Source organism: Malaclemys terrapin, chromosome 13 (genome assembly GCF_027887155.1).
Source record: "Malaclemys terrapin pileata isolate rMalTer1 chromosome 13, rMalTer1.hap1, whole genome shotgun sequence".
In the NCBI taxonomy this organism is placed as follows: domain Eukaryota; kingdom Metazoa; phylum Chordata; order Testudines; family Emydidae; genus Malaclemys; species Malaclemys terrapin.
The window spans coordinates 3908061-3935190 of NC_071517.1; the positions used below are offsets into that span (position 1 = coordinate 3908061).

Genomic DNA, 27130 nt, shown 5'->3' on the forward strand with positions numbered 1-27130 from the left:
CACACCGGTAGCATCTGACTTTGCTCAGGGGAGCAAAACAAAAAGGAGAGGGAAGGTCAAATCCAACCTCTGCGCCAAAGTCAGAGTTTGAAAAACTTGTGACACTTCAGATTCTGAGGCCCTGCGAACTGGCCGGGCAGAGTTAATGGAGCATGCACAAGACTAATTCCCAACAGAGCAAGGACCAGGTCTCCCAGCTATGCTGATTGATTCTAGCGGCTGGACTTCAGTTTACACTAGCTGAGGGCCTGGCCCCAGAATCTCCAGTTCTGTGAGACAGGATCTTTGAGTCGGCTTTAATTCTGTCCCCTGTACAAACCTGGCAGAGGCATAATGTAATCAGCAGCATGCCTCTGCAAATGTTTCAAGGCGCTCTTGCACTTCTTTGCACGTGCGCGTAATAAAAGTAAAGCAGGCTAATCAATAGACAACGTCCGGATGGTTCTCTGCGCTGCATCCCTGCCACACTTCTCCATGCAAAGATGTGTATTAACTTACGAAGGGCATTTGCCCTTGTTTTGTCAGGAATAAGACAAAGATGCAGAGGCAATTTTAGCTCCGTACAGCTTGAATATGGGTCGGGGGAAGGGGGATTTGAAATCAATTCTGCAATTTCCCACCTTCCATTTGGTGCCACTGCTTACAGAGCAGAATCTAGCAACAAGATTTTCCCCAGCCCCGTTTACGTTGATGACATAACCGCTCATTACGGGGAATTTATTCCCATAGGAGACTGGAAGCAGGGAGGGGAAAGGGGATTTTGTATTTTAACCCTTGCTGATAAATACCCCATGCTTTGCCCAATATCTGTAGCTTCAGCTTAATATATTCCGGGTGTGTAAAATGCATACAGCTGCTCAAATCACTTCTTTGAGGCTCAGAGATGCTTTCAGATTCCCTTGCAATTCCAAGAGAGTCTGAGTTCCACCTTGTCAGAGTAAATTTGGGGTTACATTAATGCTAATGAGGATGCAGGGATGCAGTGCCATCTCATCAGCTCCCAGACACGCATTCAAGCCTTGGCTAGTCCAGCAGCCTACGTTCAGTTTACTCTCTCAACGTCTCTGCCAAGCGCAGTAGGGAGTGAGTCTTCTGGGAAAGGCTTTGCAGGAGTTAAAACAGGTGCCCCGGACTCATTTTCTCCCCTTCCCGCTTCAAAACTTGCAGAAGGGAAGAAGCCACTTTAAACCATCCCTGGCGATCCACCTCCTCTGCCCTTCCAAAAGGGTGGGTCTGCATTCAGGGGTGAACAGGATCATTCAGTTTGAACATTACGCAGATCGACTCCTGTGCCCTGCTTAAGTGAGATTCCCAGACGTGCCTTTACATGCCAGCAGGAGCAGGTAATTACGTCTCTTAGAAGGCTTTTTCCCCCTCCCCTACATTAATGACAGTAATTTAGAGAGTCACTTGCAAAGCCAAAAAAACCTTATTTCGAAAAAGAATGACAAGGAACCATTGTGATGTAAATACCAGAGCAAGGAGACAATGCGCCTTCCAGACTGATGTGATAACAGTGTTTGCTAGCATGCAAGCATATTCTTTGTAATTACCCCAATAATTCCCTCCCCACGCTCCCCTGAACTGGTTTCAGTGAATTGTAGAGCATATTAAAATGCTCCAATTAATCATACAGCATTGAAAAGGTCATTTAATTTTGCTTTTAAACAAGCAAGTGCATTAACCCCCCGAAAGGACAGACAGTGATGGAACGAGTCCAGGCCTTGTGGAAGGTGAATTAAGTCTTGAGCATTGAAATAATAAATAGGGGTGTCACCAAGAATGATGGGCTGGCAGGGGCCGCAGAGTAATCTAATTTTTAACATAAAGACTCAGCAAGCCTGCCTGACATGATGGCTTTATGTAGGGCCAGTTTAGACTCGTTCCCTAGGGACAAAACCTGTTAGAGAAGAGAGGCCTTTTGCTTCTCAGGGAAAGTAAACTTATCAAAGTTATCCTCAGGCAGAAATTATACAGAACAAAGGACCAAGAGGGCAGACATCTCAGAGTGCCAGGAATCTATTGCTTTAAGAGAGCAAGCATGGTCCAGTGGTCCGAGCAGTAGCCTAGGACTTGGGAAATCTGGGTTGAAGTCCCTGTTCTGCTACAGACTTCCTGTGTGACCTTGGGCAAGTCACTTAAGATAGATGAGGGTGCTGATAGGGGAGATGTAAAGGGATGTAAAAGCAGGGCCGGCTTTAGCAGGTGCGGGGCCCCACGCCGGGACGCAAATTGTCTTGTGCCCCACCCCCTCCGTCCCCTCCCTGCCCCATTGGATCCCTCCCCAAATCCCCACCCTGGCCCCGCTTCTTCCTCAAGTACACCGCATTCCTCCTCCTCACCCCTCCCTCCCAGGCTTGCGCTGATCAGCTGTCTGGCGGCGCAAGCCCTGGAGGGAGAGGGGAGAAGCAGGACGCGACTTTTTTTTTTTTTCCTCGCTCCGCCGGCAGCCCGGGATGTTGCGGGGCCCTCTTAGGCGCGGGGCCCCATTCCGGGGAATCGGCCGAATCGACTTAAAGCTGGCCCTGTGTGAAAGGTACAAACTAGATTTAGTAGTGTCCCAACAAGGAAGGTGGCTTTAAAAGCAGAAATGGGGGTGGAGGGGGGAATTGTAGGATGAATTGAGTGCTGGTGAAAGGCACTGGAGGAAATATTCTGTCATGCAATGCACAGACTATGGAACTCATTGCCACAGGATGTTAAGGCCAAGAGTTTAGCAAGATTCAGAAAAGCATCAGATATTTTTATCTGCAGGTCAAGACTATCCAGAATTAGAATCATTAATGCCAACAAAAACTGGGGGGGATATTAAACTTTCAAGGTTTAAGCCAGTTTCTGACTATTAGAGATCAGGATGAGCCCTAATGTAGGGTGCAGATTATCCCCTATCTGCCTCCTGTAGGATTCTTATACCTTCCTCTGAAGCCACTGTCAGAGACCGGATACTGGGCTGGATGGATCTGGGGACTGATCCAGTCGGGCAGTTCTTGTATTCCTGTTTCACATGGGCCACCTAACATCCTGGAAGAAATCTACTGAAGAAGAATGTATTAAAAGCAGCCACATGTCCTTGGGCCAGTGGCGCTTTGTATTTCCTTTGCTATTATTTCAAATATTTACCTGTTTTGAATAAGAACATTTTCCCTTGCAGTCTAGCTCTTCCTTCTGCGTGCTACTGCCTGTAGTCTTACTCCTGTTTGACGTCACGCTCCATAGCCATAGTAACGAATGTGATGTCACCGAGGAAGTATGGGAAGGGGAGGAGCAAAGAACTTTGTTAAAGCCCGTCTTTAAGAATCGGAAAGGGCCTCAGGAATCACATTTGGAAGGTATCCCAGACACAGCTCTTCACGCACTTTTAAGTTTCCTCCAGCTCCTTTTTTAAAACGGGTGAGAATTTCCTTTACCGTGGGCACTTTGCTGAGCTATGCACATCCTCCCCGCACATTCCTTCCCTCCTTGCTGGTAAATCAGTACCAGCCATTCCCCTGCCTGATTCATATTAGAGCGGAAAGCATTGCTTGCTGTGAGCACATCAGGAAAGTCAACAGTTGCCGTTCGAATCTGGTTCTTAGTGGTGCCAAAGGATCAGGGGCTGGTGTTCACAGGCGTTCAGACGCGGGCAGTTTGACCTGGTTTCTTTAGCAGCAGCGCGAGCAGAGTTTTCCTTTGGAAGTGTAATCACAGAATACGGAGAGAGATTCTCAAGCTGGAATCTGGGGCGCGATTGGACAAAGTAGCGAGACTTCTGTTGTCCCTGCCATTCAGACAGATCTATTTCTCCCCCTGCCCGTCTCTTCTTGAATGCAATTAATGAAAATTAAGAACCAGATCAATTCTCTATCCACCTGGCCAGGAACGCTAGAAGGTAACCTCCCTACGTCACTTGGCTGTACGGTGGAGGAGGGCTGAGGTGTGAAGAAGATCCTATCTGAATGACAAGAAATAGCTGTATTAAATTCTTAAAGGGATTCTGCTCGTGTAGTGTGGCACATGAGATTCAAATACCAGTAGTTCACAGGCAGAAACTTGACCGTAGTAGGCATTGCATCAATCACAGTCCATTTTTATAGCACTACTGATGCTTTAGGGGATCTATGTATAACTTACGAATTCTAGTTGATGTTCTGAAGCTGTGATAACACTGTGTCGTGGAATGCCGCAAAGTGGGTGTGGAGTCAGCCATCTGCTGTCAGGGCGCGAGCCCAGGGGTTCTCAAACTGGGGGTCGCGAGGGTATTATATGGGGGGGTCGCGAGCTGTCAGCCTCCACCCCCAAACCCCGCTTCGCCTCCAGCATTTATATTTTAAATATAAAAAATGAGTTTTTAATTTATAAGGGGGGGTTGCACTCAGCGGCTTGCTATGTGTAAGGGGTCACCAATACAAAAGTTTGAGAACCGCTGCCTAGCAGGTACCGTGGTGGGTCGTTAGGCCTTTAATGGTTTCCCATTCAGCTGGAAGCACCTTGGAACAATGAGTTGGCTGAAGCCTAGGGTAACCCAGTCCACCACATTTCTCTGCAGGAGGCTGGGGGAGTGGGAAGTCCCCAGCAGCAGACTGAAGAAGCCAGGGGTTGACGGTGGGACATAAAAACTTGAGGGACTCACGGGAACGGATAAAGCTTGGGCAGGAGAGGGGGGCATGCTCTCCGAGCAAGTGGGGCCTGTTTAACTGCAGGGCAGCCCTGTACTAAATCAGGTTGGCTGTTGCTAGAACAGTGTTCCCGTTGCAGGGTCAGAGATTTTTACCGATACTCACCCAGGGCGGAAAAATGCCAGGGGGAAAGAAGCCGAGCAAAGCCCATTTACTGCTGCTGGAGGAGCGAGTGGGACCACTTGGGCCGTCTTTTTCAAAAAAACCGAAGCGGGTTGAAAAGCGAAGGGGATTTTTGGCCAAAGGCTGGGGAAGCCTCTGAAACGGCTCGAGCCAGGCGGCAGTCAGCCAAGCCGAGCTGCTGTCTGTATGTTTGAGGCCCGCGGGAGATGGAGAGTGCCTGTGACAGGAGTAGCTGCCCCTTGTCACTTGGCTTTTCTTGGCATTTGTGATGGTTTGTTACGCATCGTAGGCTCTCACGCTCTTCATTTGAACTGCCGACAGGGGTGGGGGAAAGGCAGGGACTGAAGAGTGGCTGTTCTCAAAATCGGCTGGCAGCCGGCTTTAGAAGCATAATCCAGCAGGGAGGTGTAAAAGCATTGCGTTAAGGAATGAGAGCAAAGAATTAGAGGAGGGTTTCCTTCCTATCCGCTCCATTGGAGATAGGAGGAGCTGGTGACTGTCAGCAGGGAAGCCTTTTTGCTCAACAATTCTTGAAAAGTACTCTCTTGAAGGCAAGAATGCAAAAGCTCAATATATAATCCCTAGCTCTTGTCTAGCACTTCCCCTTGTAGGTCTCAGTGTGTTTTACAAAGAAGGCAGGTATCGTTAGCCCTGTTTTACATTGGGGGAAACTGAGGCACGGGCAGGGGAAATGAGATGACTTGCCAAAGATCATCCAGCAGGCCAGTGATAGAGCTGGGGAAAGAACCTGTTTCTTGAGACCCAGCCCAGTGCTCTAAACACTAGAGACTTTGGGTCAAACTTTCACAATGATTTAGCCTCCTAAGTTTCGTGTGGAGGAAGGCTTTCTGTCAGTGAGAAACCAGGAAGGAAAGGTTCTTGGGAACCACTAAACCTGAAATGGCAGATCCATACCAGCCTCCCGTGGGGCGGCAGCAGGATCTGATGGACAGGGTACTGCACTGGGGCTTGGAGACCTCTGTTCCCAGCTCTACCATGACTTGCTGCGTGACTCTTCTCTGGGCATCCCTTTCCTGTCTCACCCATTTTGCAGGGGAGCAAGAAGCCAATCATGTGTGAGACCTGCACGACCCGGGTTGTTACTAGGATAGATGTTGACATTTTCCGACCGTTCAGAATAATTGTAGGTTTGCTTTAGGAGTGTGTTTGTTGTGGCAGTTTCTTGGTAATAAAAACAGCAGCTGCTGGTTTTGCCTGGCCACTGTGTCTGGGTTGGAGAAACTGCACGGTAAATAACCCGAGTGGCACCATGTTGGGTTCTCTGGCTTGCTTTATACTGGAGGATCTAATGTGTCCTTCTGTCCTTAATATCTAAAAAGGAAACAATTTTACTGGGACCTCATGCACCAGAATAATTTTCTCCAGCTGTAGAGATCTTCCTGTCCACGTCTCTCATTCACCGGGCATTGTGAACTGCACTAGCCCCTGGTGTGTTTTCACTTAACTCTAATTAGCAGCATGAGCTAATTAACATGGGCTAACATTTCCTCTGCCCTTCCTCATGCTTTTGGAATCCACTGACATGTTCTAATTAAGGGGCCCAAGCGGGGAGCAGATTGGAGTGACTCAGAGCACTCGCAGTTGGAATAAATCAAGCGCTTTGCGGAAGGTCACTGATATTTTTCAAATTGAAGAAGTTGCGTGTGTGTGTGTGTGTGTGTGTTGGTAAGGTCAGTATGTCTCTGTTGACAATAAGTATCTGAAACGGCAATATATTTCCCGGTTACCTCTATTTAGGCATGAGCGGCACTGGAAAGCTTTTGATACACTCAGCATGGGTAGCAGAAGGAATAGCTAGGGATGGCTTTTTATCATTGCCAACTGTCAGGCAAATGCATCTCGACTTCAGAAGTAGATGGCTTGCTCGATTAGATAGATCTGTAATGCTAACAGCCTGGCGGGTGCTTACGTGGAGCCTTTTCTTTTCATTGCAGTCTTCAATTTATGGACTCCTGCATGTTCTGGTCATGCTCTGTGCTTTTAATTTTGTTACCCTTTTGTGCTGACAGGACAGAGATGAGAGCCCGTTGTCTTTCTGGTGCCAGCAAATCAGCTGATGATAAACTGTGCAAAGCTGCTGTTTGTCTGATTTGTTCTGTAGCTTCAGGCTTGCTAGGCGCTCCTCTTGATGCAGAAGGACAGATTGTGGCTTTGGCGAGCGTACGGCCTCCATGAAGACAGGACAAACGAGAGTAGTGACGAACGTAATCAGGGTGAGAGGAGGACAGGATTACATGAATAGGTTCATGCAATCATTTAGACCAGTTGCGTGCACTTAATAGTTGAAGCTTTATTAATATCACCTGAATCTTCTTCATTAATTCTCACCAGATTAGGTCACTTCTTGTGGGCCATGCTGCCAAAGTGACCTTTTAGGATCAGAGGCTGACCCTGGTAGGTTTTAGGAAAAGTGTTCCTTGCTTGGGGAAGTGGAAGCCTGGGACTAGGCACGGAGGTGGCAGTGGGGGGCTGACAGAGAGAGGAGTGACAGAGGGAGAGTTCTTTTTAAGGTGCGGATGGGTTTTTACCCAAGTCTTTCAGTCACTTGAATGTCCTTCCCTCCTGCAAAAACCCATGTTCTTCCGATCAATACCTTTGCTGAAAAAAAAAGTGGCAGCTGCTAAACCGTTCTGCCACTTCTGTGTATCTCATCTGAGCTCCTCCATAGCTGAACCGTTCCCTCTTCTTTCCCCCCCTCAAAGTTAATTTTAATCGTTGGTGAAAACTGCAGGATCCACCTAGCGCCTCTCTTTATCCAGACACCGACCAGCATAGATAGCAGCAGGGCAAGTTAGCCCCTTCCCAGCCAACGCCATATCTGGGGAAAGCATCTTTCTTACCACACCTGATCAGTCCGTAGCCTCACTCTGATTCTGCTGACAAAGGTTTTGATGGTGGGCTTGCTGTGAACAGGTGTCTGCATCACTGGGAACGGACTGAAGTCATCCACTCATTTCACACCCAATTGCCTCTTGGGCACAGTCGACCTTGGTTCTCTTTCCTTCCCAATGTTGGTGTTTGGTTTTTGCGGGCAGTATACAAAGGGTTTTAGCAGTGTGTGTGTTTGTTTCTGCCCAGCTTACCGAGTGGGAGGGGCGGAGTTATTTCAAGTATATGATTCAAATCGCCCTGGGTGAGTGACCCGTCCTCTTCATTATTTACCAGTCCCCCAAGTTTTGTGTCATCCGCAAGCTTTGTCACTGATGTTTTCCTTCCAGGCATTGATAAAAATGTTAAATAGCACAGGGCCAAAAACCGATCCCTGTGGGGTCCCACTGGAAACACACCCCGTTTGCAGTGACATTTTAAGACCTATCAGTCAGTTTTTAATCCATTTAAGGTTTACCGTGTTAATTTTATAGTCTCAGTTTTTAATAACAATGTTGTGTGGTACCAAGTCGAACACCTTACAGAAGTCTAAATCTGTTATATTAACACTATTACCTTTATCAGCCAAATTTGTAATCTCATGAAAAAATATCCGGTTAGTTTGAGAGGATCTATTTCCCATAAACCCGTGCTGATTTGCATTAAGTACATTGCCCTCCTTTAATTCTTCATTAATCAAGTCCTGTATCAGCCGTTCCATTAGCTTGCCGGTGATCAATGTCAGGCTGACAGGCCTACAGTTATCTGGGTCATCGAACACGTCTCCTGCAGATCCCCAGTTCTCACAGGTAGATGGAGAAGTCAGAACTCTGAGTGCTTTCATCTCCCATTCCAAGTCACTATTGTTGTTAGCAAGGACTAAAAAATGATGATGCACTCAACGAAGAGCAGATTTTCCTCCATCCTCCTGACTTTTTTTTTTTTTTTTTTTTTTTTAAGCCTCTCATTAGTTTTACTCCGTTATCTCATTGTGTCTGTTCTGAAGTAACAGGTCTGGGTAAGGTCAGCTTTCACAGAACTTAAGTATTTTCCTGTTTCGTGTTTGAGTGTGTTGCACAATCACACACCCTTTTTTGGGGAAGAAATCTCTCTTCGCTTTTGAAGTCAAACAAGGATGAGGTTTGTAAGGCTCTGCCACCCCCATAATAAACACCTAAAGGGTAGGGAAAGTAACAAATGCTTTTAGGTTAACACATGCTGTGCAATTTGCATTGAAACAGACTTCTGCTTTGCCTTTCTCTTGTTTTGCCAGGGTGATTTGAGCCCTGGTCATGGAATCTGCTCCCAGTGCCCACACAGACAACTGGGGCATTCATTGGTTCTTGTTAAATTAATGCTTCCTTTAAAAAAATAGATTGATCCTTGACCCTCTTCTTATCCTATGTTTAGTTATTGTGAATTAATATGCATGGAAAATGTTTAAACCCATGAGGTTATGGAAAATATTGTGAAATAAGGAAATTAACTGCATTGTTCCAAATTTCCTGCATTGCTGATTTTTGTTCCTTTGAATGCTAGGAATTCTGCCGTCTGATTTAGAAGAGAGCAGTGTCTTACTTTCCTGACCAGTTTGTCAGCATTTGCTAATCTGGCATTTCAGGGTGTTGCATCCAATTGATTCAATTTATGGATCTTTGTCCTTTTTAGTCCATATCAGACAGTGGCACGTACATGAAGTTCCCCTCTGTGCACACCCTTCCAGTATTTCATGGAAAATGTTTACACTTCCACATGCTTTTTTCATCCGCTCATCACATATTCTGTAGCACACCTGATCCTACCGCAGCCCAGCTTAGACGGACTCCCACGGAAAATCTGGGAAATGCTCAGAGGAAGAAAAGACTTGTAACATTTTGCTAAGGAAAAGTCCTTTCTAAAAGAAGAGCGCCTCGTCAGTACATCTTCTAATTGCCGGGTTAATGGAAGTGAAAGCACCCTGATTAAACTGCAGTAGAACGATGATCGCAAATATGTGATTAGCATTAATAACATCAGTCAGAATATATTATGCAAACGAGGGGATAATCGTTTAATTATTCATCTTCAACCTTTATATTTTTTTAAAGTCACCTCACTCATCAAGTTTCTCATTGCTAGCTCTGGTGTATGCTAGTTTATATTGCTGCTCTCTGAATCAAAGCGCCAAAGCCACATTGCCACTCTCCTGTCTCAGGTAGAACGAAGACACTGATGTCCCATGCTTTGAACAGTGATCCCTTTCTTGACACTTTATGTTCCTCCAGCCTTTGCTTTGCGAGTACATTGCCATCCGTTTTGTCTCTAGGGTTAAACCCTTTAATGAATCCAGAACCTGAAAACTGTCGGAAGAGAAGTAACAATTTCCTGGGAAACAAGTAGCGCTGAAAGGAGCTGTAATATACAATGTCTGATGATCTCTGTTCCAAGGGGAGACGTACTGAAATCGAACACATTCTCCAGTCTTTCCTCCCCTCTCCTCTATAGGCTTTCTGCGACCTTTTCCAAGCTGGATATTTTATTGTTGCTAAATTCTGTGACAAGCAGAAAGTTGGATTTAAACAGCATATATATATATGGTGGAGTTGTGCCAATGAGACCTACTGAAATTTAGTTCTTTACTGCCACATATAGTCTTCTAGTTGAGTGTGTCGAGGTCAGTAGTGACACCTAGTGGCCTGTCAGGTTAACCTCAGCTGTGAATTTCCTATATACGTTTGATGGTGTGCCCGTGTCTCTTGGGGTGTCTTTTGAATCACAATTTTGCTGTCTCACTGGGACGTATTTCCCCGGCCTATGGTATTGCAAGTTCCTACTGTCTATGGGAGAGTCCATTTGGACTTACTGCAAATCCAACACTGACCTGGAAACATGATATTGTCTCTGACTGGTTCAGTGAATTTCCTCCTTGGACAATGTCTTTGGGTAGGAACCCCATTCCTGGTCCAGGACCCCGTTGTGTTTGTACAGCACCTACACATGTATTTTGTTTTTATATGGGCACATTGTCTCCTCCCCACACCTATGTACATTTTGAAAAATAGAAAGCTGTATCATCAAAATATTCTCAACGATGTTAAAGGCCTGATCGTACTCTGGAAATGATTCAATAAAATTACATTGCATGGGTCCTTATTTATTCTTTCCCTCAATTCCAAGGAAATATGCTCAGTTTTGAGTTAGTTTTCTCTCTCTAATTGTCAGTGCTGCAAACTCAGGCCTCAATTGAGAAAAGCCGCCTTTTTCAGAAATGCACTTAAATACGTGCTTATCTTCTGTTGCAGTCAATGGGCATCAGCAGATGCTTAAAGTTAAGCATGTGTTTGGGTTTTTTTGTGCTCTCCTGAATGGGGCCCCAGATCTGAGGCCCCAATCCATCAAAACATGAACCTTAAAGTGCTCACATGCTTTGCAGAATCAGGGCCTGGGAATCCAGCTTGAATGTTTTCTGCCTGCATTCCTGATGTGCAGGGCAAGGTTCCACATGCAGTTTTGACTGTGCATGAGCCAGAATACAATCCAGTTCACTCTTCTGTAGTTGTATTGGCTCAACAGCGCTGACGGCAGCACACGTTTTGTCAGCAGAGTAAGGTACTGTATGTTGAGACGTTTTTCTCACTGTAACTACACTTGAATTATGTTGTTTTTTTTCTTTCTTAAAAATAGGTGGCATTTGGAGTTTGTTTTGAAACCTGGTGTATATATACATGAGTGTGTGGGCATGAAATTAACATCTTTGTGTTTTTTAAAATCCTGTTCCCTGCAGCTTTTTCACTGCCAGATCCATCCCTGTATATTGAGTGCAGCCAATGCAGAAGCTTCTGTGAAATGCATGAGGTTTGCAGATGAAGGATGGAGTCAAAATTCCAGTTCTTGCAAATCCACAAAGTCTTAAAACTGCCGCTTTGTGGAACCGGCCCTATGAAACCTGACAGTTTGGTGAAACCTGCCTGGGTTAGTTTTTAACTACATAAAGTTTTTAACTCAGGCCCAGTTTGTGGAAAGACATGTTGAAGGTCATCAGGCTTCTCAGTGAACTTGGTTCTGTCTTCTTGATTTGCAGCGAAACCCTGCAAAGCTTGATGGCTTCCCTTTGAGTTGGTTTGATTCCAAAACTCGAGGAGGTGTGAACCAAATCCAAAAGCAACTTTTGCATGAAACCCTGAGAATCAAACACACTGAGCAGTGCCCAGATCTGCCTTTAAAACCTGTGCTGATTCCAAAGTTGTCTTTGCGCATTGGGTAGGGGGGAATGTAGAGAGAGGAAGACGCACACTCGCAGATGGAAACAATGTTAAATTTCCCTCTAATCCATTTCAGGGCATCCGTGAACCTCCCCACGCCGCCTTGTCTAGGAGCTACGATCCGAGAGCGGTGAAAGAGAAGTATGACCCCGAGCCGACTTATCACCAGGACTACGGGAATGAGCTCTCCATCCGGATAGGTAGATCTGGGCTTCATTCAGGCAAGCATCCTGTCATATACCAACAGCAGAGTTAGAACTCTATTAAATTGGCTCATAGACTATAATATAGATATGCTCGAAATTTAATCCACTTTGGTGCGCACACATGCTTTCTCCCTCTCTCTTTCTTGGTGCAGGCTGGCGTCTGGCCCAAGAATCATTGCTTCTGTTTCTCCTTCAGTTCTCAAAACCACTTGCATGAATTATTAATAATTAGACATCTAATTTGACAGTGAAATGAAATTCACTTATCTTGAGATAATAATTTTTCAGCTGGGAAGGAGTGGGTGGCTGGGTCACGTTTGCCTCCCCATGCTGAATTGTATGCACCCATGACCCTGGTGATGGCTTGCTGTAATTATGGGCCATGACTGATGGTCACTTTGTGGCTCCTTATTTTGGAGGATAATAGAAGTAGTAGCTGTTAGAATGTGGAATAAAAATGTCCTGTCTTGGGGAATATTTATTTGTTTCTTTTTAACAGTTTTTTAAAAACCAGTGGGAACTTCTGTTCTAATTTTGTAATTGGAAAGCATGTTAAAGCTTCCCACTTTTAGGTGAGCGTGTTCAGTGTTTATACGGCCCTGTAACGAAGATCAAGTGTTGCACCCATATCCTATCTGATGCATCTTCTACAGGGGGTCTAGATCCTTCCCTCGTGGGAAGATGAACTTGATCTAATCGGATTTTCCTTCTCTAGTGACTGAGAGTCTGCACAGGGCAGAAAAATGTAGTTTGATAAATGACTAGTGAAAAATAGTCTCACTGCTTTGGTATTTTTCTTGAGTTTAAGTGCATCTGGTACACTAGACGCTACCCCAATTTCTCCCCTCCAAGTATGGAGATGGGAGCACATCAAATAAAGAAGTGAGTCTTTCTGCCAAGAATTGCATTAGCTCCTTGGGCGGGGTTTTATTCTTTATTAAATAGTTGCATTCTTTATGTAAAACTGTTCTGAACCAGAGTGCTTTTAACTTTTTAAAATTTTAGACAGGGGTTTTGAAAGGAGCCTAAGAGGGTTAGGTGTCCAGTTACCAGGGGATTTAGATGCGTCATGTCTTTAAGCTCCTTTAACAAGTCCAGACTGATAGCCCAGTTAATAATTCTATTACTTTGGAGCATTGAGCATGCTGGCAATTTTATGTCCTAAATGTAATTTAATTTCACTCTTAAAATAATCATGCATCTTTCTGTAAGTTCAGAGCTACTCTGTTTTGTACATGCATCTGCTCTTGGTTGTAAATGAAAACCATGGAAGTCGTTTTGAGAACAGACACTTTCCATTATGCACTGTTGGTTTGCTCTCTCTGGGGAAACTTTTTTTAAAAACCACAACAAATCAATACCCTTTTATTCTCTTCCGTGATATTTTTCTTCTTAGTTTTTTGCTTGTTGGGATGAACTTGCTATTTTCACAAGACAGTGTGATTGCCAAGAAGACCGATGGCAAATAGAGACAGACAGCAACTTGTTAATTAGCAGCCTTCACTAAGCCCATCAAGAACTTACCAGCTGTGTTCTTGTGAAATTTCTCAGGGCACATAATGAGTATTTTATTAATCTAAATGGTGGTACTTGCTAATGTCAATTTTGACATTAGTCACTGTTGAATTATTAATTTAACTTTAAAAATCCCAAACAAGTAAGCTTAAAAAAACCCAGCCCCTCTTGCATTGTTCTGCAATTGACTTAAAAGGTGGAAGGTGGTAGTGATGAGTGGAGTGGAGAGACTGATATTGACTTGATTTGAAGGGGCATGAAAGTGCAAGTCTCTCCAATCCTGTGTAACCAGGGCCCCGATCCTGCAAAGACGTGCAGAGACTTAACTTTACTGCCATGAGCATAAGTGTTCACAGGATCAGGGTCCTAATTACTGCTCGGTCATGCTTAGCCGACATGAATCTTCAGGTCAATGAATCCACTCAGTAATGGGAAGATTCACCCCAGAGCTTCATAAAAGATGGGTGGGGTGGAGGAGGAGTCCAGTGAGCAGTTGACCTTGTGCTAGTAAAACAGGAGTCTATCCCCTACTTTTCAATAAGTCTTCTTCTATGTCTGTCTGTTGCCTTCGTGCCCCCTTGTCTGCATGTTGTTCCCACTGGATGAAAGAGTGGCTGGAACGGGAGTGGATACCATCCGGGCTGACCTCTAGTGAGCGCTCTGCAAACATGTGATCTGGGTTTTACTTTCCCCCCAAGTATTGAACGTCATCTTTCTCTTTATGCTGACAGTGCTTTGACCTTCCATCTTCAGGTATTAGCTGAAGCAGTTCTAAGGTCGGCGGGTAGTACCCAATCGGCGGGTAGTAATCGATCTATCGGGGATCAATTTATCGCGTCTCGTCTAGACGCGATAAATCGATCACCGAACACGCTCCCCGTTGACTCCGGAACTCCACCAGGGCAAGAGACGGAAGCGAAGTCGACGGGGGAGCCGTGGCCGTCTATCTCGCGCCGTGAGGTAAGTCGATCTAAGTTATGTCGACTTCAGCTACGCTATTCTCGTAGCTGAAGTTGCGTATCTTAGATCGATCCCCCCCAATGTAGACCAGCCCCTAGAAACCAGTTTTATAAGCTGCTGCCCATGGGAAAAGAGCAGCGTTCATTTTTATGAGTGTAGTTGCAGAGGTCTATACAAAAAATGTATCAGTTACTTAAAGCAGTGTTGAAAATACACCTGCTTCTTTTGGAGCAGTTTTGCCTGTACTCCATCTCAAGCAGACGTGTAAAGTGAAGTTTTGTGAAATGCACATCTCTAGTCTCGGATTGTTAATGCAATGGGGAATATGCATGCAGGCTTGATAAGTGTTATCAATGTATTAAAGTCAAGGCCAGATTCAGTCTCCAGACATGAGACCGGTGTAATTGCCTCTCCCCTCCCATCGCCAGGTGCACGGTCATGCTGCAGAGGCTGTGTTAATGTTGGTCTGTATTCCTTGACACCATGAGAAGCGCTCCCCTAAATGGTAAAATCCAGCCATGTGCAGAGGGGCCATGCATCACTTATGGCCTGTGTAAGCCCTCCGCATGGGTGTGCATTTCACCCACAGTGATTAGACTCTGGCCCAGCAGGAATTGGGTGCACAGGGTCAGTTCAGCTTGTGTATGCGCCAAAATGCATTGCACCCTAAGTCCGGCCCTGGAATGTCCCTCCTGTGGCCTGGTTGCAGAGGAGGTTGTGGAGATGCACCTGTGTGGATTAGAAGGAGGGGCAGAATCAGAGCTGGAACTCTGGTGGCAAGGGCCCGCTTCTGAGTGTGGAACACCATGCAGGCTGATTCCTATTTTAAATTTGCCATTTGCTTGCAAAAAGTGTCCTCGCCTCTAATATATTCTATTTACTATTGCACTTTCCCTAGGATCCGCTGTTACGCCTAAAATCAAAGAATTGTTAGATTTGCCGTTCTGGAAATGACGTGCCCATAGGCTCTGATCTTCAGATTGCCTAATACCAGCCCACTTGTTCACTCTTTGGTTCCCACTGCTGGCCAGGCAGCTACTGGTGAACCATGAGCCCTTGCGGATTTCCAAGGGTGATGCATCTCTGGGGCTTCAGCAGCTTCGTTAATTGACTGGTTTGTGGCATGAATCAGATGGTCCTAAACAGAAAGTTCTTGCCCAGATTTTTAGCCTGATGCTTGGTGCTTGAAACCTTTCTAGGTTAGTTCTCTTAATTGATTTTCTCGGTGTAGAAATCTTCATTCGAGGCCATGGAAGTGTCCAGGTCATTGAAGGGAAATACCCTTCCCTGTGCAAGGTCTATGGAGAATAGAAAATAGCAGCCGGAGCCCCTTGGCGGCGGGGTTGCCTGCGGTTACAGAGGACCCTGTACTCTGAGAATGCTTCACAGAAGAGAAATGAAAGCCCTGAGGTGCTTGTTTGATTTCTGTCCCTCCAGGGTGGTTGAATTCAGCCAAGTTCTCCTCGTTTTCCAGTCTGAGCAGCCACCAGACTCTGCTCGGTTTAGAGGTTGTGTTTCAGATCCTCCCACCTCTGAATATCTTCGTCCCAGTGGCCCTTTTCGGTCTGCTTCAAACCTCCTGAGTGAGGCTTTTCTCATTAGTTAGTGCACCTTGGCCCGTTCCTTCCTTTTCAGCAGCAGCCCCTGTCTCGGATTGTGCTTTACTTGCTTTCGTTTTTGTCCTGAGTGACTTGATTTCCCCCCCCCCCCCCGAGTTGTTGGGCTCATTGTTTGAATGTCGATTCTATCATTTTAGTAACCCATATATGTGCAGTGGGAGCTCTTAGGAAACAACAAAACAGATCAAGTCTATTCCGGCAGCAGACTATTTTGCTGGTGTCTGTCTTCTCCAGGCGTTTCCCTATAAAAGAACAAGCTATGTTAGCACGCATTGACTTTGCAGCCCTCTTTTAATTGACACGTATATTCTACCTTCCCTGCGAATACCCAGAGTCTGCACAGATGATTGTCAGGAACGCAAAGAACGTCAACATGGACTGGTGCCTAGGGACATCTCTGCAAAAACATGGAGACTGGCAGTGGAAATCCCCTCTATTTGAGGGCTTGTGTAGCGTCAGCTCAGCTGAGTTTGACATCAGGGTCAGGGTTCAGTAGATGGATAGGCTGTAGTTTCAGGATGCATAGGTATCCTGAGGCCAGAATTTGACCCCTTACATCACAGCTACATTTAGGCTTTGCTCCTGTTTAGGTCTCAAGAAGGATTTGCAGACAGCAGTGTGTCTAGAAACTTGAGCCATGAATCCTGGTTATCGAAACTATATATTAACAGTACGGGGATAATTGTTCCCAGCGGTTCTCCAGCGCAGAATGATTCATGTTGCTCCAAATTAGACAGACGAGAGTAGGAGGGTGATGCTACTCCCCAGCCAATCTCTTAGTCTTTCTTCCTCCTGCTTCAATTATTCCTGCTATAGCATTGTAGGTGAAGCATCCGTTATATCAAACAAAATGCTTTCTGGCTGGTTCCAGTTGCACTGCAACAAAGGCTCTTACACCGAAGTCCCCGGAGGGTCCAGAATTAGATGTTGAATATAGTTTCGGCATTGGGAGCCCAGAGTGTTCCCCTGCCTTCAGAGAGGCACTGTCTGCTGGTGGGAACGTGAATCAGCCTGGTGCGTGCGGAAACCGTGTCTTTGCAAATCAGGAGTCGTCATTCTGCAGGCTGAAGTGGCTGCTCGAATGGAGCTGATTTGGGGTGTGTGTGTGTGTGTGTGTGTGTGTGTGTACACACGCACGCACCCATGCCTGCACAGAGTTCTCCCAGGGGAAGTCAGTGAGGAGTTGCAGAAGTGAACAAGTAGCTAGGCCAGTAACTAGAAGGACTATGAAGTGCCTCAGATGCCACCTTGCAGGTGGGATTCACCGCACAGATCGCTAACGTTCCTCATCCGTAGAGTGGACTGAAGTGAACATAGTGACTCCTACAGAAACTGCACTGTGAGGTGGCTTCTCGTTAGGGACTCCCTCATTTCAAGTGAGTCAGTGGAAGGGCGCGAGAGGTATCGTGCTCGGGCTCTGCGCACAACTCTCTAGTGATCCACACAGAGTCATGAGATCGAGGAACAGCGAACATGAGATCGAGGAACAGCGAACATGAGATCGAGGAACAGTGAGGCCCCCATTCTGCACAATACTTAAGCACATGCCAGACTTCAAACACGTGAATAAGGATCTGGCGGTTATGGCGGATCAACTGCAGAGCTACACAGCACCTTTCATCTGAGGATTTCAGAGCATTTTACAAATGGAGAAACTGAGTCAGAGTGCAGTGAAGTCATTTGCCAGGGGTTGCTTAGGGAGTGAGTGATGCAGCTGGGATTAGAACCTAGATCTCCTGACCCAGGGTCTTAGGCTCTGAATGACACAGTGAATATAATCTAGGTGTGTTGTCCTTATGACGGACTGTGCACTGTTCTACCTGTTAAGCAGTTTCTCTTCTTTCTTGCCATTTCTCTATTGGTGACTTTTATAGCCACCTTCGAAAACTGATGATCACATGCCAGGCTGTCGTGCTAGTTGGTTTCGTTGAGGTTTGCTGATACCAGCTCCAACCCTTGGTCTTCCACTTGGTCGTTTTTTATCCACGCTCATTGCAAGAGCCATCCTACCGACACGGCTCTTGGGTCTCTGCTGGCTGTGCCCACACTAATGCAGCCTGGCCTTCCTCAACTTGTCTTCAGCTGACAAAACCTGCCTTAGGTCCCTTACAACCTCATTTCATTTCCTCTCGTGGAGTGTCCAACCGTGCGACCACCTCAACATCTTCATTTCCGTGGCGGTGAGCGCACTGATTTCTCTTCCAGTGGTTCCAGGTCTGGGTTCGGTACATGAGGATGGATCGAGTCACACTTTGATGCACTCTCTCTTTTACCTTCAGTGGCATCTTTCTGGGGTCCGCTCCTGCCATTTGCACCAAGCAGCTTTAGTGCGTTGCCTGGTGTCAGTCCGGAGGGCTCCACATTAAGCACTTTCCAAGTCTGGATTGGACCTCGGTCACGCCCTCCCCTCGCCGGCAGTGGTTTCAGCAGTCGCTGCTTTTACCTTCCACCCCTCAGAAAGAAAACCCCTTTCAGTCAAAATCTGTGCAGCAGACAGTACAAGAGAGCCCCTTGCCTCGTTAACCTAATGCCCCTTTTACATCTTTGAAGATATTGGGCAAAACTCTACAAGTAACATGGGGATGAAAGAGGGGAAGAAATGGAGGGAAAGGAGCTAGTGAGATAAAAAGAGGAATGAGATAAGGGGACCCCTTAAACCAGCTGAGAGATGGGGTGAGCTGAATTCTGGGATGCACATTTTTGCCCTAAGTGGCAATAGAACTATAATTCACAGGGAACGAACGTCTCCAGTATGTTACCTGGCTGCGTCCTAATCATGAAATCCTTCCTCTAAATTGACCCCCTTCTCTCCTGTCTCTTCTGAAAGCCTGGCTTGTCGTCTGCCTCAGAACATCCATTAACTCCAGCAGTAGCAAGTGAGGATTGTTAGTCTTTTCTGTGCATCTGCGACTTGAGTCAATAGAGCGTGTACGTCCCTGCCTTTCAGTGGTGACTTCTGAAATACTTTATTATATTCTTGCTTTTCAAAGCCCTTCTTGGTCCTGGGAGAAGTGCATCTGTAATGGTTAATGGAAGACTCCCGTCCATGTTTTGAGCTAGACTAAGACACATTCAGAAAGGACACAATGACCGTACTGAGCGGTGCCTCTCACTCTTTTCTAGTGACGCTTTGACATGACCTAACACACAATCCTTCCGACAGGAGCCCTTACTTCTTTCTGTGAAAAAACTTTAAGGCAACTCGTAGTGATGAGTTGTAGTAACTCAGCTAACCAGACCTTTGCTGAAGGTGATGAATGCACTGCGTTTAGATGGCAGAGCCAGTGGACTTAATCTGGATTTACTCCAGTATCAAGAAGAGCAGCATTTATCCCAATTTTTTGTTGTTGCAAGTTTTACAATTGCTGTCAGTTTCCTGGGTGATCCTACAAAACCAAACCAGGTTCCCCTTATATTTTTTTCCCTCTCTTTGATTGGAGAGGAGGGCAAATGCTCCTGTTGCAACAGCCCTCTGTTGGTGCACGCCTCCTGATTGCAGTGTAGACACACCCTTTGTTGTAATGTGTCTCTGCCGGTGACTTGGGAGCTGGAAGAGAGTCCCTTGCAGAGTTCATGATGTCTGAAGTGATGAGGGTGGAAGTTTGCAAAAGCTCACCACGTAAACTCTCTTCTTTCCTTGCTCCACGTATGTGCAAGATGATGGAGTGTTGGGGGAGGGGACAACCTTTGCAGCGGTGAAAGATTGTTTGATTCATTGCCATGATTTTCAGTCGGCACTGGGCATATGTGAATGAAATATTCATGAAGGGGTTACAGCTTACATAATGGATGGGCTCCTTATGCAAAATGTAACATTTACTAGTTGGGAAAGTCCCATTACATTCGTAATCATGTTGACAGATTCGCACCACACTTGGTACGCTACTGAGCTTGGAAAAATGCCACTTACAGCACCCATTGAGGCTAGCTATTAAAATCCAAATGAATCAAAGATGAGTGCCTCTGGTTAGATTAGTATCGATTTAAGAAAACTCTAATGCCACATAGCCATTTAAATGGCTAGTGATCTATATCACCTTGTTTTTAAATCATGTTTAGCCTTTAAATTTCTATTGAAGAAGGAAAACTTACATGCATGCTAAGCGCCTCGGTAATACATACCCTGGACCAAATTCTGCTGCTACACCAATGCAGATCTAGAGTAATTCATTGACTTCAGTAGAGTCACTCTGGATTTACTTGGTAGCTTGTGTAAGATGAGCTTATTGCATGCACCATTGCTCCCTGCAACTCTCCACTTCCCCCACAAGCTAGCTGGGTGCCACTGTCCCGTCCTCTTCTATTTCAGGGACTCCTCACAGCTCCCCCCATTTTCCCATAATCTCCCTGATGCCAGTGGCTCTGTGTGCTCCCTATTCTCCCCTCCCCCATGCCAAGGGCTATGCGCACACGCACAGATCCTCCTTTCTCTCCTTCCTTCCCTCCCATTATTTTCTCTCTTTTTTTTTTTTTTTTTTGCCAGAGTTGTCACTCTGTTTCAATGTGTTAAATTCTATTGGGAGGATGAACAGGGGTATAATGCTGGAAGGTGTTAATGGGTGCCATCAAGAGATGACAGCAGCTCCATATATTCCCCGTTCCCCCTCCCTCCGCCCGGTTTCCACCTCCCCAGATCAATAGAGTTCTGGCTCTAGGTGCCTACAACATTCCTGGACACTTTGGAACCAGTAGGATGTGGCGTTCAAAAATTACTCCGTTACGCAGACAGCCAGACAGACAAATGCCATTGAGTCTCATGTAAGGCCTCGCAAACTCAGCCCATTAAGATTCCCAGCAGATCTCTCCCAGCCAAATAGAATCTCATTTTTAGGAAAACTTCAGACTCTGTTCTGCCTGCGTATATATCATCTATTGCTGTTCTCTGGTCTATTGCTAAGGGAATTTGAGAATAGGAGCTTTCTTGCTTAGTTCATCTGTTTCCTGATGCTCAATCCCCACTTGACATCAGGAGCCGAAGACCCTGTTTTCATAAATGTCACGTTTTAAATGATTATTTCTAGGAAGAGCAAGCCGTGGCAGAACTTTCTGACACATCAGCACAATGACTTCTCAGCTAGTTGTTTTTCAGCGCTCCCCTCCCTCCCCAAGTGGGTGCTAGGGGGTGAGAGAATCCATGTGCCATTTGTCAGGAAAGAGAGGTTTTTAGCTGGGAATAGAAAAAGCTGCATCGGGCGCCGGGTATTTTCTCGCTTCAAAACAAGGCAGGGATAAATCCGATGTCTTTGCCCTTCCTTTCCATTTCTCAGGAAAACAGCATCCTCGGCTGGGTGTGAGCGATTTGCTGATGCATAGAGCTGTTTTATTTGCCCACGGAGTTGCTGTCTTGTCCAGCTCACCGCTTTAAAGAGCCCTTGGGATGCGAAAGATGCTGCATAGATTATTTTAAAAAAATCCAACTCTTTCCAAATTAATGCATGTGAAATCGCCTCTTGGCACCTTTTAATATTGTGTCCTGCCGTTCCGTGCAAGTATCGCCTTTCATGGCCTTCCTGTCAACACATCCTTATTTTCTGGGCTTTTGCCAGTGCTCTCCAGGATGAAATGTGTCCTACAAGTTCTTAGCTCAGCAACGGGTTGTTTTTTCTGTTTTTGTTTTGTTTTGTTTTTTTAAATCTTTTCAACTGTTTTAAGTTACAGGAACTCCTACAAAGCAACAATACTATTGTGCCTTTGGTGCAGAACAGGACATTTGGGTGTTTTATTCTATGGAGCGAGGCCGGGCGAATTGCTACCACCTTTCCTGAGATGTGGCTGGGATGGGAAGCAGTGAAGAGAGCACAAAATAAGTTTGCTCGGGAATGAGGTTTAATACAATGTCCAGTTAGTGTGGCTGGGGGACTCCCGGTCTGCAGAAGTTGTCCCGGGCTCTTTAATGCCCATCAGTCAGCCGGAGGTTGTGTCCCCGATGGATCCCTCCCACAGTGTGTGCGCCAGGCTGGGGAGCTGGCTTGAGCGCTATCAGGAACTACAGAGGCTCTGCCTCTTTTTGTAGCAGCTTCTCCCGTTAGCCCAGGGAAGCTGGCACAGCCCAGGGTTAGCAGTTCCAGGATGTTGCTGTAGGGTTTGTCTCTCCGTCTCCTAGAATCCAGTCACGTCTCTTGGCTCTGTGTGGGAGGTGCTGGCCGTTGGCAAGTACGGGGATGTCTGTGCTGCAGTCACGGGGTCTGGTTGCAGCTCATGTGGACGTACTCGAGGTAGCTTTAATCTAGCTGGCTCAGGTACCAGAGCTGCGAAGCTGGGCCGTACGGGCATCGGCGTAGGCTGTGCAAGTTCGCCTAGAACCCTGGGTAGTTACCTGGGGGGTTAGCCGGGGCAGCCGCGGCGTCGCTGCTGTGGTATCTGAGCTAGCTAGAAGAGAGCTAGCGTGGACGTGTCTGGTGGCACGGTGATTGCACCCCAGGATTGCAGTGTAGACAGGCTGGGGTGAGATCAGGTGAATTCTCATAGCTCCTACGGGATGTCTCCTTTGAAACGAGTGGGGGATTTGACCAGCTCTCTCTCTGTGGCCCCGTGCAGTTCTCCAGTGCCGTGATGTATTCACAGCCGTGTGAGTGAAAAAGGCAGCCCCAGCTTTGAAAGATCCCACCCACGACCCCTCTCCCCAGCCCCTCAATCTGTTTGCACAGCATGTGGTTCTCTACGGAGAGTCAGCCGCCTTGCCAGTGAGAAATGAATGTCGCGTCCCTCACAGCGTGGCTATTGGGCTCTGCACCACTTTTGATTTAGCCAAGATTAATTAGTCTGAGGCTAATTAAACTCAGTTGGGACCCATGCAATGAATTCAGGTCTGCTCACAAGTGTGGAAGGTACGGAGATGTTGACTGTGGTGTATGTCTCTCTTAAACAGTGGAGTCAGTTCCCAAATTGCATTTGCTAGCTCTTGGCAATATTTTCCGCTGACTTAATTTCCTGGCTTCACCTGGCAAACTATTATTAGGGCTCTAAATTCTATTTATATTCCACGTTCCACAGCTACTTAAATTAAGAGCCCACTGGATAGCTCATTTCCCATCCCTCCATTTCTCTTATAATGCTACTCTGCTGGACTCCTTGTTCATTACTGGGATCGTTATGCAATGTGTCGCTCAGCAGTTTGTCTCCGTAGCCTAGAAGTGTTTTAGCAAGAAAGTGAAGTCTGGTAGAGGATCAAGCTGGAATGTAATCTCCCCACCACACCCCTAGTAGGGTTGATCACGTGGCGTAACGCGACTTTCTGTACGTTGTGACAGACCCAGACCAGTGGGGTACAGGAGTCTGGTAGAGGGCAAATATACTGGTCACTGGATGAGTAGTTTTCTGTTCCCTGAGTGACCAGAGCAGGGGCTGCACTAGAGTAATCAGGAACCTGCTAGAACCAGGTAAGGCAGGCAGGCTAATTAGGACACCTGGAGCCAATTAAGCTGCTAGAATCAATTAAGGCAGGCTAATCAGGGCACCTGGGTTTTAAAAAGGAGCTCACTTCAGTTTGTGGTGCGTGTGTGAGGAGCTGGGAGCAAGAGGCGCAAGGAGCTGAGAGTGAGAGGGTGTGCTGCTGGAGGACTGAGGAGCACAAGCGTTATCAGACACCAGGAGGAAGGTCCTGTGGTGAGAATAAGGAAGGTCTTTGGAGGAGGCCATGGGGAAGTAGCCCAGGGAGTTGTAGCTGTCATGCAGTTGTTACAGGAGGCACTATAGACAGCTGCAGTCCACAGGGCCCTGGGCTGGAACCCGGAGTAGAGGGCGGGCCCGGGTTCCCCCCAAACCTCCCAATTGACCTGGACTGTGGGTTCTTCCAGAGGGGAAGGTCTCTGGGCTGTTCCCCAACCCACATGGTGAATCTCTGAGGCAAGAAAATCCACCAATAAGCACAGGACCCACCAAGATAGAGGAGGAACCTTTGTCACAACGTGTGAGTGAGCGTGAAGATGCGATCAATGTGATCATGTGAATTGTGACATGCTTGAAGATTGCAACCTGCAATATCCTTGTGTGGGAGTCAGGGCGGGGGTGGTATGCATGTGCGTGTGAAGATGACTGCAGACCATGTGCATGATTGCAGAAAGTCTGGTGCAAAGTGACATGATGGAAAAGACACTGGTGTGATCACTTCTGGCTTCCCCACGTGACCTGCCACTAGCATACAAGGCATCGATCAAGTCATTAAGATACCAAAACATCCTTCCCAGAGGCAGGCATGTGTGCACCGCACCAAAAAACTTCTGTCTGTGTGTCACAACCTGTTTGTCTCATCTCTTGGAAGCTCCCTGGACTGAAATAGCATCATCTCTGAAGAGTTAAATGGAACTTGGATAGCAGAAGGGGAAGCCCTGTTAAAAAGGGGGAAATAGATTTCAGCAGTATCGAAGAACCCCTTCAATCTCAAATTTCATTGCAGTGCACTCTGATTAACTAACCCATTCAGCACCTCTCCCTCTGCTTCATTCATTAAACACAATCATTCATGTATTTTCTCTATATGATTTCTTCTTTGACTGGGGATGCGACTCACTTTTCGTTACTCTGAGAATGATAAGAGAAATGAAAGCCAGATTTCTGGAGCTCAAAGACCTCAGGAATATTAATTCAGGAGAAATTTCAGGGCAGATGTATGAAAGCATATTGAGGGCTTTTTTTAAAAGATGGGATTTATTCCTTTAGCAACGTGGGGAGGATCCGTTCCTGCATTATAAAGACATTGTAAGGATAATGAAGTGATTTGTAAAGCCATAGCCCAGTTGTGCCAAGAATTATTTGCGTTGGCTTCAACTGTACGAACAAACTCTAATGAGCATCTGCAGTGCAGTTTTCAGGTTTGCATCTGGGATGCCAAAGGCTGGAACAACAAACGGACTAAAATATGGAGAACAAATTTAGCTCCCCCGCATCCATGCAAGGTTTATAAACATCCCTCTTTGGGCACTCCCTGATTCCCCCTTATTGGGCTTAAATCTGTGCAGGGCAGCCGAACTGGATTCTGCCATAAAGTGAGGAAGCAGTTGTACTGTCGGGTGACCTGTTCATATGGTTAGAAGCTCCAGTGTGACCGGGTGAAGAGGAAGTTTTTATATATGAAAATATAAAGTGCTGCTTTGGGTTTTCTCCTTAGTCTTTGGTGGGGAAGCTTGGGACGTGCTTAGGGCTGGCAGGCTCTGCTTGCTTTTCCGGTGCTCAAAGCCAACCCTGAGCAAGTCCACCATCCAAGGACAAAAGGAAAAGAAACCTTTCCGGATGCAGACGAGTGAGTGTTGGGGGCATTGTGTTACCGAATAACAATGCGTAGCACTTGTGCAGTGCTTTCCCTCTGCATGGTGCTGAAAAAACAACCTCACCGGGGTGTTAAGAACCACCCCCATTTCAGAATTGAAGGAAGGAAAAACGAGTTGGGGAATTTGTGACTTGATCAGGGCTTTGTAACTCATTGAGGGCAGCACTGGGATTGCAACGCTGGACTGTCTGAGGACTGGTCCTGTGTTATAGCCTCTAGACTGCGCTGCCCTCAGATGCTAGTTCCATGGAGCCATCTGTTTAATTGATGTCAGCTCCGCTCCGGTCCCAGTCATGCCAGCGGTGAGGGAGTTGCTATTGAATAGGGGTCTGGCTGTGCATGTGCTGTCAGAAAATAATTCCTGGTGACTTGGTGGTTCTGGAAACTGGCTTTAAAAACCTTAAAATTTTCTTAATTATGGGGCGCTGTCCTGCAGTTTGTGCTGTCAATCTTTCTCCTCTGATTTTGATTTTGACACATTTCAATTTGGCTTTTCTGTGTGCTAAAACCAGACTGTTTGTGTCAAGGCCTCTTTTGAATGTGGTATATGGCACAGGATGATGGAATATGCCTTTTCACTAAAAATCAATGTTTTATTTCCCCCACTAGGAAGCTTTTCCAGATACAGATATTGATCGTGCTGATAAGAGCCACGTTTGCACCGTAATTGCTCTTTAAATCATTGGCCCTGGTAGTGTGGATACAGCTTACTCTCACCAGGAGAGCTTAGAAGGTTGATTATTCAGTGTTTGTTCAAAGACTTACAGCACAGAAGTAATCCTAAAGCTGGGGGATTTAGTTCTACAAAATGGCAAAAGAAAACAAAATCCAAACTTATTTGTCAAGTCTGACTTGTTAGGTCAGCTGACAGGATAAAATCTGGGTCTAAATATACTCCCTTTTAGTTCTTTCTAATCTTTTCTGCCTCCACCTTCAATGTTGGTAAACTTAATGTAAGGTGGACTAGTCTGGAAAATGTAGTACATAGTTCTTATCTAGTGCTTTTCACCTGTAGATCTCAGGGGTCTTTATAAAGAAGGTCAGTATCATGATCCCCGTTTTATAGATGGGAAAACTGAGGCACGGGGCAGTGATGTGACTTGCCCAGAGTCATCCGGCAGATCAATGACAGAGCTGGGAATAGAACATAGATCTCCTGATTCCAGGCTGCATTGCTGTAACGATGCTGGTTCTGGCAGGACCCAACTGAGAGTGCCAATTGCTTAAAACAGGGCAGTTACAGCCCAAGGCTGTTTTTTTTTTTTTTTATTTTTTATCTCTAAGGCAAACCAAGCCAGCCAGACAAAGAAGACTTTGGTCTTACCCCACTGGCTAACCACAAGTTACACAAGTAATTTCCTTAGACACTCCAGTTTTCTAGTATTACCACCAGTGCCACTCGTTATGGGGACAAATGGTTATGAAAACCAAACCCCAGTAAAAGAAAAAAGGTTCTCTTGATTCCGAAGGACCAAGCCTCAGCCCCAGGTCAATATACAAATCAGATCTTACCCACAAATCATGCTGTTGCCAATCCTTTAGAATCTAAAATCTAAAGGTTTATTCATAAGAGGAAAAAGATAGACCTGAGAGTTAGAATTGGTTAAATGGAATCAATTACATACGGTAATGGCAAAGTTCTTGGTTCAGGCTTGTA

The 27130-nt window shown here is 46.1% G+C and overlaps 1 protein-coding gene across 3 annotated transcripts in view; it reads left to right on the forward strand.

The window, feature by feature from the left end:
- SLC39A11 (solute carrier family 39 member 11) overlaps positions 1–27130 on the forward strand; it is a 255447-nt gene that overhangs the window by 67268 nt on the left and 161049 nt on the right. For 2 of the 3 annotated variants that reach the window (XM_054047612.1, XM_054047614.1), the window contains one exon: positions 11985–12129. In XM_054047612.1, the coding sequence (XP_053903587.1) occupies positions 11985–12129 (145 nt within the window). The remainder of the gene's footprint in view (positions 1–11984; positions 12130–27130) is intronic. The other variant, XM_054047615.1, reaches the window with a different exon arrangement.